General features: G+C 55.4%; 2 protein-coding genes across 6 annotated transcripts in view; both read left to right on the plus strand.

Moving 5' to 3' along the window:
- Nucleotides 1–54: 54 nt before the first annotated feature.
- On the plus strand, nucleotides 55–9,259 carry PRRG2 (proline rich and Gla domain 2). 5 transcript variants are annotated; one of them, XM_035284277.3, is made up of 8 exons: nucleotides 55–199; nucleotides 861–926; nucleotides 1,829–1,926; nucleotides 2,168–2,343; nucleotides 2,530–2,569; nucleotides 6,844–6,979; nucleotides 8,189–8,335; nucleotides 8,646–9,259. In XM_035284277.3, exons 3-8 carry the CDS (start codon nucleotides 1,842–1,844, stop codon nucleotides 8,662–8,664), a joined length of 603 nt encoding a protein of 200 aa, XP_035140168.1. In that variant the 5' UTR covers nucleotides 55–199; nucleotides 861–926; nucleotides 1,829–1,841; the 3' UTR covers nucleotides 8,665–9,259. The 5 variants fall into 5 exon arrangements, with proteins under 5 accessions (XP_035140168.1, XP_008986661.1, XP_008986663.1 ...); XM_008988413.6 differs by having other exon boundaries at nucleotides 55–140; XM_008988415.6 differs by having other exon boundaries at nucleotides 55–140; nucleotides 2,171–2,343.
- A 192-nt stretch (nucleotides 9,260–9,451) lies between these two features.
- The window catches only part of PRR12 (proline rich 12), a 36,507-nt gene continuing 33,875 nt past the window's right edge, over nucleotides 9,452–12,083 (plus strand). The window contains exons 1-2 of the mRNA XM_035284003.3: nucleotides 9,452–10,014; nucleotides 11,558–11,670. Coding sequence (XP_035139894.1) covers nucleotides 9,929–10,014; nucleotides 11,558–11,670 — 199 coding nt within the window. The 5' untranslated portion in view covers nucleotides 9,452–9,928. The remainder of the gene's footprint in view (nucleotides 10,015–11,557; nucleotides 11,671–12,083) is intronic.

Raw genomic sequence — 12,083 nt, forward strand, 5'->3', positions numbered from 1 at the left:
GAAAGGAGCACCGGTTACCCTCTCCGCTCCGCCCACTTCCGCCCTGCCGAAGGCACAGGAAGCAGAGGTGCCCCTAGTTGCGGAAGTGCCTCGCCCGGCTTCTTCAAGTCCTCTCGTCTCCTCTTTCTCCCTCCGGAAACGTGAGTGGCAAATCGAAGGTTCCGGTTATTGAAACTGGTGGGACTATGGGGAACGCTTAGTATGTACTAGGCATTTCCCAGGGAGCTAGTTTTTTCTTGTTTGATGCCCAGGCTTTGAGTTTCTCCAAGCCCAAATTTGAGGACTAACCACTTCCCCTAGAGATTAGGAAGCCCTCTTTCCCAAATATATCATCCACTTTTCTTGCTGCATCTTAAAACACAATGGAGAAGGGACAACTGCACTCCCATTTTATGGACAGAACCATTGGAAATGGAAAGGGAAAGCCGTTTCAGTCGCCCTCAGGAAACAGGGATTTACTGCAGCACTGGTCAGCTGTCCCAGGAACTACGGCACATCGTTCCCGCCAGTTTCTGCATATCTAGAGACCTTGATATCTGGAGACATTGATTTTTCTAGCTTGGCCAGGCGAACACCCAGGGGAGAGGCGGAGCGGTTAGGGGTCGGGAGGAAAAAGGAGGAGGGTCGAATCCCATCTCCCAAGTGCCCCAAGGTATTAGACACCTTGGCTCCCCCAGGGAGCTCCGGCCTTTAAGTCCTTTATCCCAAGGTCCCTTTAAATACTTTGTCCCTTACCTGAGTCCCGCCCAGGACAGGTAATAACAAGCTCCGCCCCTCTGCCAGAAACCGGGATCGGGCCTGGTTACCGGGAGTGGGGCGCCCCTCCTCCACCCTCCCCTCTTCCCTGTCCCCCTTCACAGGTGGCTGTAGCTAGCCAAGGAGGTCCGGATTGAAGTGGAAGGGGCAGTGCTCACAGGTCTGGGCAGGTAAGTGAATGTTCCCAGAGGAAGAGCTTGGCTTGGGGACCCAGGCATCCTGGTTCCCCGCCCCTCTGAGACCCAGAAGTCTGGGGCTCCTAGGCTTAGGAGTCCAGGGCCCCTGCCCCCTTAGGTCCCCCAAGAATATATTTAATCCCTGGCCTCTGCCTCTGTCATAATCTTTGTTGTCTGTGCATGGATGTGACAATGAACACAGAAGCACAAGTGGAAATTACCAGGAAGGGAAGAGTCCAGATCACCAGTGGACATGTTTATGAGCACCTGGGTCGGGTGCTGTAGACACAGTGGAGAAAAAGATAAGCTCCCTGCTCTATTCTCTGGTGGACACTGCCTTCACTGAAATCCTGGCCCTCACACTTGCACACTGTGTGACCTTGGGCAAGTTAATTTACCTCTCTGCACCTCAGTTTTCTCTCCTCTAAAATTGAGGATAATAGGATTCCTGGCTATGTGTGGTGGCTCATGCCTGTAATCCCTACACTTTGGGAGGTCGAGACGGGCCGATCACTTGAGGTCAGTAGTTTGAGACCAGCTTGGCCAACATGGTGAGACCTCATCTCTACTAAAACTACACAAATTAGCTGGGTGTGGTGTTGCGCGCCTGTAATCCCAGCTACCCGGGAGGCTGAGGCAGGAGAATCGCTTGAACCCAGGAGGCGGAGGTCACAGTGAGCTGAGATAGCGTCACTGCACTTCAGCCTGAATGGCAGAGGGAGACTGTGTCTCAAAAGAAAAGAAAAGTAAAATGAGTGTATATAGGTAAACAGTGTCTGGTTGGGTAGCTGTCCACTGTTATATTATCATTATGGACCACAGAGGCCAGTCAGAGAGACACTGCCTCATTACCCAGGGACTAAGGCCCTTGTCAGCTGTAACACACCTGCTTCTAGGTGTCCACAAAATATGAGGGGCCGCCCCTCTCTGCTGCTGCTCTACATGGGATTTACCACCTGCCTCAATACTTCACCCAGTGGGGAGAAAGACCAAGGTGAGTGTTTGGGGGAAGTAGTGTCCAGGCACTTGACCTTGGCCTCCCCCGACTCAGGAGGGCCTGCCTCTAGTCCCCTCCTCTTCCAGGAATCCACGGCCTGGCCCTTTCCTCCATCAGACCCAGGAGTCTGGATTCCCAGCCCCTCCTCCTTCCTCCAGGACCCCACTGCTCCCCATCCCCCTATGACTCCGGCCCTAGGGACCCTCCGTTTTTCTCTCTCTCATGTCTTTGGGCCCAGAAGTCTTCCTGGGTCCCCCAGAGGCCCAGAGCTTCCTGAGTCGCCGTACCCGGATTCGAAGAGCCAATCACTGGGACCTGGAGCTGTTCACACCGGGGAACCTGGAACGGGAGTGTCTGGAAGAGAAGTGTTCCTGGGAAGAGGCCAGGGAGTATTTTGAAGACGACACTCTCACGGTGAGGGCCTCGAGACCCTGGAGGTTAGGGCCCCCTGTCTTCTCTATACCTGCGGGGAGGTCGCGGGGATGTTCTGGCCCTCAACTCCCTCCGCCCCATCTCAGAAATCAGGGTGGGCTCATTTGGGTGGTGAACATTCCAGCTGAATTGCCGCTTTCCTCTTTTTTCCACTCGTCTCCCCTCAAGGAGCACTTTTGGGAGAGCTACATCTACAATGGGAAAGGAGGTGAGTCGGGGACTGAAGCCATCTTGTTCTGTGCAGCTAAGGCAGCCCCTTCCCAGGGAGGACAAACCAATGTCCCCCACACCAAATTAGGGACAAGAATTGTCTGCCCCCCAATTCTGTGCTCCCTGAAGCTGCTTACTAAAGGAGTCCCCTCCCTTAAGACCCCAGCTTGACGCCGGGCACGGCGGCTCACACCTGTAATCCCAGCGCTTTGGGAGGCCGAGGCAGGTGGATCACAAAATCAGGAGTTCAAGACCAGTCTGGCCAACATAGTGACTAAAAATACAAAACAATTAGCCGGGTGTAATGGTACACGCCTGTAATCCCAGCTACTCGGGAGGCTGAGGCAAGAGAATTGTGTGAATCCGGGAGCCAGAGGTTGCAGTGAGCTGAGATCATGCCATTGCACTCCAGCCTAGGTGATGGTACAAGACTTCGTCTCAAAAAAAAAAAAAAAATCCCAGTTTGTCTGAGGAGCCCCCCACGTCTTATTATTTTATTTTTAATTATTTTTGAGATAGGGTCTCGCTCTGTCACCCAGGCTGGGTGCTGTGGTACAATCTTGGCTCACAGCAACCTTAACCTCCCAGGCCCAAGCGATCCTCCCACCTCAGTCTCCTGATTAACCGGGATTCCAGAGGCCGGGTGTGGTGGCTCATGCCTGTAATCCAAGCACTTTGGAGGCCAAGGGGGGCGGATCACCTGAGGTTGGGAGTTCAAGACCAGCCTGACCAACATGGTGAAACCCCGTCTTTAAAAAATAAAAATAAATAAATAAATAAAACTGGGATTCCAGGCACACACCACAATGACAATTTTTGTAGTTTTTGTAGAGACGGGGTCTGTGTTGCCCAGGCTGGTCTTGAATGCTTGGTCTCAAGCAGTCCTCCTGCTTCAGCCTCCCAAAGTGCTGGGATGACAGGTGCCAGGCCCCACCACATCTTACTGGATGCAGGTCCCGTGTCCCTAGGAAGGGAAAAGTGTCAGTGGAAGGAAAGGATAGAGCTGTGTGGTCTGTCAGGCCTTCGGCTCAGAGTGGGCAGCCCCACCTGAGTCCAGAGTAAGTGGAAAGACCAGCCCCTCCGCAGCTTGCTTGCTGGGGACACTGCCCTCTAGCAACAGGACCAAGGGAGGAAGCCTGCCCGTCCTCACCTGCCCATTTTGCCCCCCACAACCCCTCCTCTGCGTTCTGAAGCCCTATCTTGTTGGCAGCCTTGTTGCTAAGGGGGGCTGCTCCTTAGCAACGGGGCCTGGCCAGGCCAGACCAGATGAAGAAGCCTGAAGCAGTACCTGACTGGTTTCCCCTCCCCCACAGCCCCATCCCAGCAGCTGCCTGGTTGCTAAGGAGGCCTTCTCCCTAGCAACCACACCTAGCCAGGCTTCAGGACCCAAGGCCTTCTGCCCACTGGAGGACCACCCTGTGGGCCCCCAAAGCCCCACCCCCTTGTGGCCCAGTTGCTAGGGGTAGATGCACCTTAGCAACAGGCCCTAGGTCTGGACTGGCGCCTCACATTGGAGCCTGGTTGCTAGGGGAGGTAACTCCTTCCCAACAAGCCTCGCGAGGCCTGGTGGCTCCTTGAATCCACCTGAAGGTACCCAAATCAGGAGAACCTGCCTTCTGAAGCCGCACTTGTGCTTTTTTCTAAAGGGGTTTACTGAGGCTGCATGCAGTGGTTCATGCCTGTAATCCCAGCACTTTGGGGGGCCGAGGCAAGTGGATCACCTGAGATCAGGAGTTCGAGATCAGCCTGGCCAACGTAGTGAAACCCCATCTCTACTCAAAATACAAAAATTAGCCAGGCCTGGTGATGTGTGCTGTGATTTCAGCTACTCGAGAGGCTGAGGCAGGAAAATTGCTTGAACCCTGGAGGTGGAGCTTGCAGTGAGCTGAGATTGCATCACTGCACTCCAGCCTGGGGGAAAGAGCGAGACTCAATCTCAAAAAAAAAAAAAAAAGACTGGGGTTTACTTTTGGAGGAAAGCCCGCCTACCTAGTGCCCATTGAAATTTCCCCAGGAGCAAGCAGTGGCAAGGCCTCCTCAAGCCCAGCGGCTCCCTGTACCCCCTTGCCCTTAGACTGGAGGCCTGGGATTACAAACAGGGCTGCACCTTAGTAACAGGTCAAGCAGGAGTTCTAGATTCTTAGTTATGTTTTTTTTGGGGGGTCCCTAAATTCCTCATTTGTTTTTTGTTGTTTTTGAAATGAGGTCTTGCTCTATTGCCCAGGCTGGAGTGCAGTGGCACAATGACGGCTCACTGCAGCTCAAGTGATCCTTCCACCTAAGCCTCCTGAATAGCTGGGATTACAGGAACGCACCACCATGCCCAGATAATTAAAACAAATTTTTTTTGTAAAGATGGGGTCTCACTGTGTTGTCCAGGCTGCTCTCGAACTCCTGAGCTCAAGTGATCCTCCTGCCTTGGCCTCCAAAGTGCTGGATTACAGGCATGAGCCACTATGCCTTGCCAATCTTTTTTTTTTTTTTTTTGAGATGGAGTTTCGCTCTTGTTACCCAGGCTGGAGTGCAATGGCGCGATCTCGGCTCACCGCAACCTCCGCCTCCTGGGTTCAGGCAATTCTCCTGCCTCAGCCTCCTGAGTAGCTGGGACTACAGGCATGCGCCACTGTGCCCAGCTAATTTTTGTATTTTTAGTAGAAATGGGGTTTCACCATGTTGACCAGGATGGTCTCGATCTCTTGACCTCGTGATCCACCTGCCTCAGCCTTCCAAAGTGCTGGGATTACAGGCTTGAGCCACCGCGCCTGGCCTATGCCTTGCCGATTCTTCCATTGTTAAGTGAATTTTTTCCAGCTTTTTGGTAAACTCAGAAATGTTCCTGTCAATTCTGTTCTTGCTTCAGAGTTCAGGCCTTGCCGATCCATGGCCTGGTTGGTAAAAAGGAACTGCATCCTGTAATCCCAGCACTTTGGGAGGCCGAGGCGGGTGGATCACGAGGTCAAGAGATCGAGACCATCCTGGTCAACATGGTGAAACCCTGTATCTACTAAAAATACAAAAAATTAGCTGGGCATGGTGGCGCGTGCCTGTAATCCCAGCTACTCAGGAGGCTGAGGCAGGAGAATTGCCTGAACCCAGGAGGCGGAGGTTGTGGTGAGCCGAGATCGCGCCATTGCACTCCAGCCTGGGTAACGAGCGAAACTCAGTCTCAAAAAAAAGGAACTGCGTTCCAGAGCAGACAATTACCAGAGAAAACACTGGAACCTCCCCCTTCTAGCCCCGCTACCAGTTAAATTTGCAATGTTTTTTGCATTTTATTTTTTGTGTTTGTTTTTTATTTTCCTTTTTCTTTTCTGAAATGGAGTTTTGCCCTGTCACCCAGGCTGGAGTGCGGTGGCGCGATCTCGGCTCACCACAACCTCTACTTCCTGGTTCAAGCGATTTTCTGCCTTAGCCTCCCAAGGCACCCGCCACCATGTCCAGCTAATTTTTTTGTATTTTTAGTAGAGATGGGGTTTCACCATCTCGGCCAGGCTGGTCTTGAACTCTTGACCTCGTGATCCACCTGCATCGGCCTCCCAAAGTGCTGGGATTGCAGGCATGACCAACTGCTCCTGACCTTTTTTTTTTTTTTTTTTTTTTTTTGAGACAGAGTCTTTCTCTGTTTCACAGGCTAGAGGGCAGTGTCAAGGTCTCAGCTCAATGAAACCTCCACCTTCCAGGTTCAAGTAATTCTCCTGCTTCAGCTTCCTGAGTAGTTGGGATTACAGGCACACAAACACTCACCCACACACCCAGCTAATTTTTTGTATTTTTAGTAGAGACAGGGTTTCACCATGTTGTCCAGGCTGGTCTTGAGCTCCTGACCTCAAGAGATCCACCTGCCTTGGCCTCCCAAGTGCTGGGATTACAAGCATGAGCCACTGCATCCGGCCTGATCTCATTAAGTTTTCACAGTAGGGTAGAAGTTATGGTTCCCTTTTTTTTCTTTTTTTTTTAGAGACAGGGTTTCACTATATTGGTCAGGCTGATCTTGAACTCTTGACCTTGTGATCTGCCCACCTCAGCCCCTCAAAGAGCTGGGATTACAGGCGTGAGCCACCGCGCCCGGTTTTATGGTTCCCATTTTACAGAACCGGCAGTGGAGGCTCAGAGAAAGGAATGAGGTGAATTGCCTGAAGTCACAGGGCTAGGAAGGGACCCCAGCTCTGCCTGCTTCACAGTCCATTCTATTCCCTCAGTGGGAAGGAATTTTGATATTGGGGTGGGTGACAGTTCCTGAGACAGTGGCTCCCCTTCCCTGCTTCCCTGCAGGGCGTGGAGGAGTGGATGTGGCAGGCCTGGCTGTGGGGCTGACATGTAGCATCCTGGTCATTGTTCTTGCCGGCCTGGGAGCCTTTTGGTATCTGCATTGGCGACGGCGCCGAGGCCACCAGCCTTGTCCCCAAGAGTAAGGGGGCTTCAGTGAGGAGGGGGTGGTGGTGGAGAGTAGGGGAGGGAGGAAGGGTCGACCTATAGAGATGTGCTAAGGATTGGGGTCAGGTGGGCACTGAAGAATGAGGACACAGTCATTTGGAGAGTGAGTCTGTGAGCTGGCTTCTGTCTGGTTTTGGCATCTGTCTGTTGCTCTGTCTGTCTAGACTGCAGTAGGATCTCTCTCCGCTTTTGCTGCCGGCCTGTCTTTATGGTACTGGGATTACCAGTATCTCTGGATGCTGTACCTGGTGGGCTGTGACTGTGCAGCCTGTGGTCTCTGGGCGTCTGTGGAATGTCAGCTTCAGTGGTGACAAGTGCAGCACCTGAGTGGGGGTGGGAAATTGATGAGGAGTACATCTGTGTTGTGTTCCTGTCTCTATGGATGGGCTGAGTTCTGTCTGTTACTGTGTGTGTTGGCCTGCCTCTCTGAAGGGCTTTTCTTTTTGAGATGGAGTTTGATTCTTGTGGCCCTGGCTGGAATATAATGGCATGCTCTCTGCTCGCTGCAAACTTTGCCTCCCGGATTCAAGTGATTCTCCTGCCTCAGCCTCCCGAGTACCTGGGATTACAGGCATGTGCCACACACCCAGCTAATTTTATATTTTTAGTAGAGATGGGGTTTCTCCATGTTGGTCAGGCTGGTCTTGAACTCCTGACCTCAGGTAATCTCGGCCTCCCAAAGTGCTGGGATTACTGGTGTGAGACATCACACGTGTTTTGTTGTTGTTGTTGTTGTTTTTAAGAGACAAGGTCTCACTCTGTTGCCCAGGCTGGAGTGCAGTGGCCGTTCACAGCTCACTGAAACCTCAATTTCCTGGGTTCAATAAATCCTCCCACCTCAGCCTCCTGAGGACCTAGAGCTACAGGTGTGCGCCATGCACTCGGCAGGGCTGTCTTTTTCTCCATTGCTCTGCCTGTATCTGGTGCACGTGAGTGTGTCTGAATAACAGTGTCTCTTTGGTTGATGATTTCTGCGCCTGCCTGTGCTCAGCTGCCTGTCATTTGAGGCGCTTTTCTGTGTGTAGGGCTAGGCTAAAGGTGACCCTCCTTTTCTCAGGTCCACTTCCCTTCCAGCTCTGTCCCAGCGTCAGCCTCAAAGTCTCTGTCTTCTAGATCCCCTCTTTTTCTCCCGTGTAGGTATTTTGTAAGTTGCCTCTGCTAACGGCACTTTTGCTGTCCCCAGGGCCGGGCTCAGCAGCCCTCTGAGTCCTTTGAGCCCTCTGGGCCCACCGACGCCCCTGCCTCCACCCCCACCCCCAGGCCTCCCCACCTATGAGCAGGCGCTGGCAGCCTCTGGGGTACACGACGCACCTCCACCCCCCTACAGCAGGTATGGGGCGTGGCTTCTGCCCGGGGGCGGGGCGCAGAGGGTTAGGCACTGTTGGAGGTGGAACCTGGGCTCAGGGGCGGGACTTGAAATTTGGGCCTTATTATCTAGGGCGGGGCTTGGGGCGGAGCCCCATGCAATTGTCTAGGGGCGTGGCCCAGCGTTGTGTGTGCGGAGCAGTATAGGAGGGTGGGGCCTGTGCCCAGAGGGTCCGGGATTGGCTGAAACGCCAAGGGCGGTCGGAGTGGTCCTGATTGAGGGGGGAAAAAACCAGCCGGATCTTTGACTCCCTAGTGTGTCTCTCCTCTTGCAGCCTCAGGAGGCCTCACTGAAGAGCTGCTTTCAGACCCGGCTCTCCGAACCGCGACCCTGATTCACACCGGATTCCGGAAGCCCCTACGCCTCGTAGACTCCGAAGCTGGACTTGGAAGGGGGGATAGTGGGAATAGGGGTCGTCCGGCCCGAGGCCTGCCCTGGCACACGCATTTCCGCCGCGTATGGATATACATATGTTCTCAGCAATATGTTCCTGTGTCCTGGTCCCTCACGGGCCCCCACACTCTCCTGACCGTGAGGGCACCAATCAAATCCCGCCCCGGTGGTAGACAGACGCACGGGGAAACTCGTACCCAGGAGCGAAGTCCCGGCTGTGCCGTCTTATGTGTGAGCAAATGACCTGACCATGCCCTCCAGTGCCACAGGGTACGCACACGCAGAGCCCTGCCTGTGCACACGAGTGTCTTTGTGCACTCCCCTTGTGGTACAGGGGCGCTTCATAATCCAGGGAAAGAGTGGGGGCGCATTCGCAAGTGTGCTCGGTGCGGGCAGGCTCGCACTACACCCAAGGAGCTGGAGTTGAGGTGTTCCCCTAAATAAAAACCCTTCGGAAAGGAGACCAAATAAAGCAGAAACAATGAAAAAAAAAAATCTAATGACATGAATCGCGATCTCGGGCGCATTAGAACTGGTTTTCTGTGCAAACGCGCGCTACACCCGCAGGCCCCGCTCAGTCTCTCTCACTCTCTCTTTTTTTTTTTTTTTTTTTTTGCATTTGCACGGGATTGTGGGAGGAAGCGGAGCGCAGCCAGACACCCCGCCGCCCGCCCCCCCTTCCCCTCCCCCCTCCCCCAGCCGCCTTGTGCAAAGATGGCTGCACCGTGAGCGCAGAGGAGGAGGAGGCGGCGGCGGCGGCGGCGAGAGAGCGAGCACCCATCGCCTGCACCCACCCCGGGGCCGCCCGGGACGCCCCCTCCCAAGCGCGCGCCCCCCCTTTTCTCTCGCAAGCGCCGGGGCAAAGGCGGAGACAGCGGGGTCCCTCCTCCCCCCTTCCCTCCTCTAGGGGGAACCCCCCCTTCCCCCTTCCTTGGCTCAGCGACTGCACCCCCTCCTTTGCCCGCCCCTCCGCCCCTGCCCCCTCCCTCCCCCGCCCGGGGCCTTCCCGGGCCTTCCGCGGCTGCAAAGAAAAAAAGAGAGAGAGAAAAGGGGGGAAAAAAAAGCAGCAGCGGAGGGAGCGGCGGCGGAGGAGAGCGCGCGCGCGCCCCCTCCCTCCCTCCCTCCCTCCCTCCCCCTCCCCCCAATTTCCACCGCGGCCAATTCATGGACAGGAACTACCCCAGCGCCGGCTTCGGGGACCCGCTCGGCGCCGGGGCGGGATGGAGTTACGAGAGGTCAGCGAAAGCTAGGTAAGGAGCTGAGGGTGGCCTGGAGAAAGGGGCCAAGGGGTGGGAGCCCAGCCGGGCCGGGCCGGGCCCGCCCGGCGACGCGTGCATCGCAAACTCCCCTCCGGCTTGCAAGGGAGCGGCCTTCCTTGGTTTGTAACAACGCCGCCGCCCCAGTTTGCAAATTGCAAACTCCGCCAAAGCCAGCTCCGGCATGCAAAGGGAGAATTGCAGCGGGAAAATGGGGGTGCAAAACAATTTCGGACGGGAAGGCCTTGGGAAGGTGGGAGGGACTGGCGAAGCAAGGCCTGGACTTCCCCCCATCCTTGGATTCCCGGCTTGGTGACCCCTCCCCCCCGCGCCCCAGGCACTGCTCTTGCAAAGGTGGGAAGAAGAGAAGAATTAGAACGCAGATCTGGGGGTCGCGAACCCCCTCTCAGGTCCTATTGTTCCGGGATTGTGCGAGGCCGCGCCGATAGGCGCCCCCCAAGAAATTCCGCGCGCAGAGTGGGCACGGAGCCCCGCCCCCTTCCTAAGCTGGGGTTGTGTGTAAGGGGGGGTCCGCCCCCCCTTTACATCTGGGACACGCCCCCTTTAATGCCCCCACCCGCAAAGGCAGAGAATCCTAGTTGATGGCAAGGAGTGGAGGGTTTGCCCTCTTGAGTCCGGCCACGGATTGGGGCATGAGAAGAGTCTCATGTTTCCCGGGTGTTTGTGTGTATGAGCGTGGGCCCTGTGCGTGCGGGGCTGGCAGCGTGTTCACCTGTGAATCTGCCCCTTTCCTGCTGCTTCTTGGTGTGGCGCCCTCACACTTCACACTTCACCTGACCCTAAGCACCTCCCCCCGACACACCTGGGTTTCCCTCCAGGGCATAACCCCAAGTGTGTTAGGATTTTCCGTGTGGGACTCCTCCGTCTATATCTTTTCTTCCCCACGGGTGAGTTGGATACCCGTTTGCACACATACCTGGCATTGCACGGGCCCAGGCATTTGAACCTCAACCCCCGGGGATGGACGATGTTCTTGTTCACACTTGTACCTGGTACTTTCCCCGGGTCTTATTCCCTCTTCTCTCCACCCCGCCACCGCTGCTGCTTGGGGACCGATCTGCCTTCTGCTCACAACTTGTTTTGCACCACCCCACGAAGTTCAAGGCCTGTGTTCCCATGTGTCTACGGAACAGGGGGCACCCATGTACACACCTCTGGGGTTGGCCCTACGGCCTGTGTCGCCGGCACGAGGGCTGGGGTGGGTGGTCGGTGGGGTCGATGGGGGAGGGCTCACATTTGCACCTCAAGACACTTCCTCTGCCTTGGACCCTCTTCTGTGTGTCAGTGTCGTCTCTGAGCATGCCTGTTTGTAAACGCGACTATCCGGGGTCTGGAGTGTGGACCATTTCTATGGCTTTTGAGTTGGGCACCCCGATTCTCCCCTTTAAGGTCTAAGCTTAACACCCCCCACCCCGGTCAGCTGGAAGTGTCCCCCCAACTTCCTGGGGGTTTTCCTGAGCTCCCTTCTGAGAAGGCAGCTTAGGAGAACCCCCTGACGTCTACCCTTTCCCCCCAGCTTAGTCTATGGCAGCTCCAGGACCTCGCACCCCGAGACGGACATCTTACACCGCCAGGCCTACGCGGCCCCCCACCCACTGCAAAGCTATGCCACCAACCACCACCCGGCAGGTACGGCCCCCGTCCCGCCCCTTTTGGGCTAGCCCTCCTCCCGAAGCAGTTGATTGGCTCTTGAAAGTTCCACCCCTCCTAATTGGACGTGGCCCTTGCCGTGGCCCGCCCCTTGCTGGGTCTCCTCTGATTGGTTGCCTTTGAGACTGCTGGTCCCTGCTTCATTTCTCGCCGGATTCGTCCGCCCCTGCCTCGTCCCGCCCCTTTCGCTCCAATTGGCCCCGTCCCATCAGCCCCCAAATCCCACCTTCTCTTCCAGGCTTTTCCGCCTCTCTCCAGCCCACCCCAATTCTTTCCCTCTGGGTTTGCCCTATTATTTTGGCTCCTTGCAACTCTGAATTCTTTCTTCCTGATTCCCTTTCTTCCTGATTGGCTCCAATGATCTGGCCCGCCCTCTTTTTCTTAAATTTTGC

This window comes from Callithrix jacchus, chromosome 22 (assembly GCF_049354715.1).
Source record: "Callithrix jacchus isolate 240 chromosome 22, calJac240_pri, whole genome shotgun sequence".
Classification (NCBI taxonomy): Eukaryota; Metazoa; Chordata; class Mammalia; order Primates; family Cebidae; genus Callithrix; species Callithrix jacchus.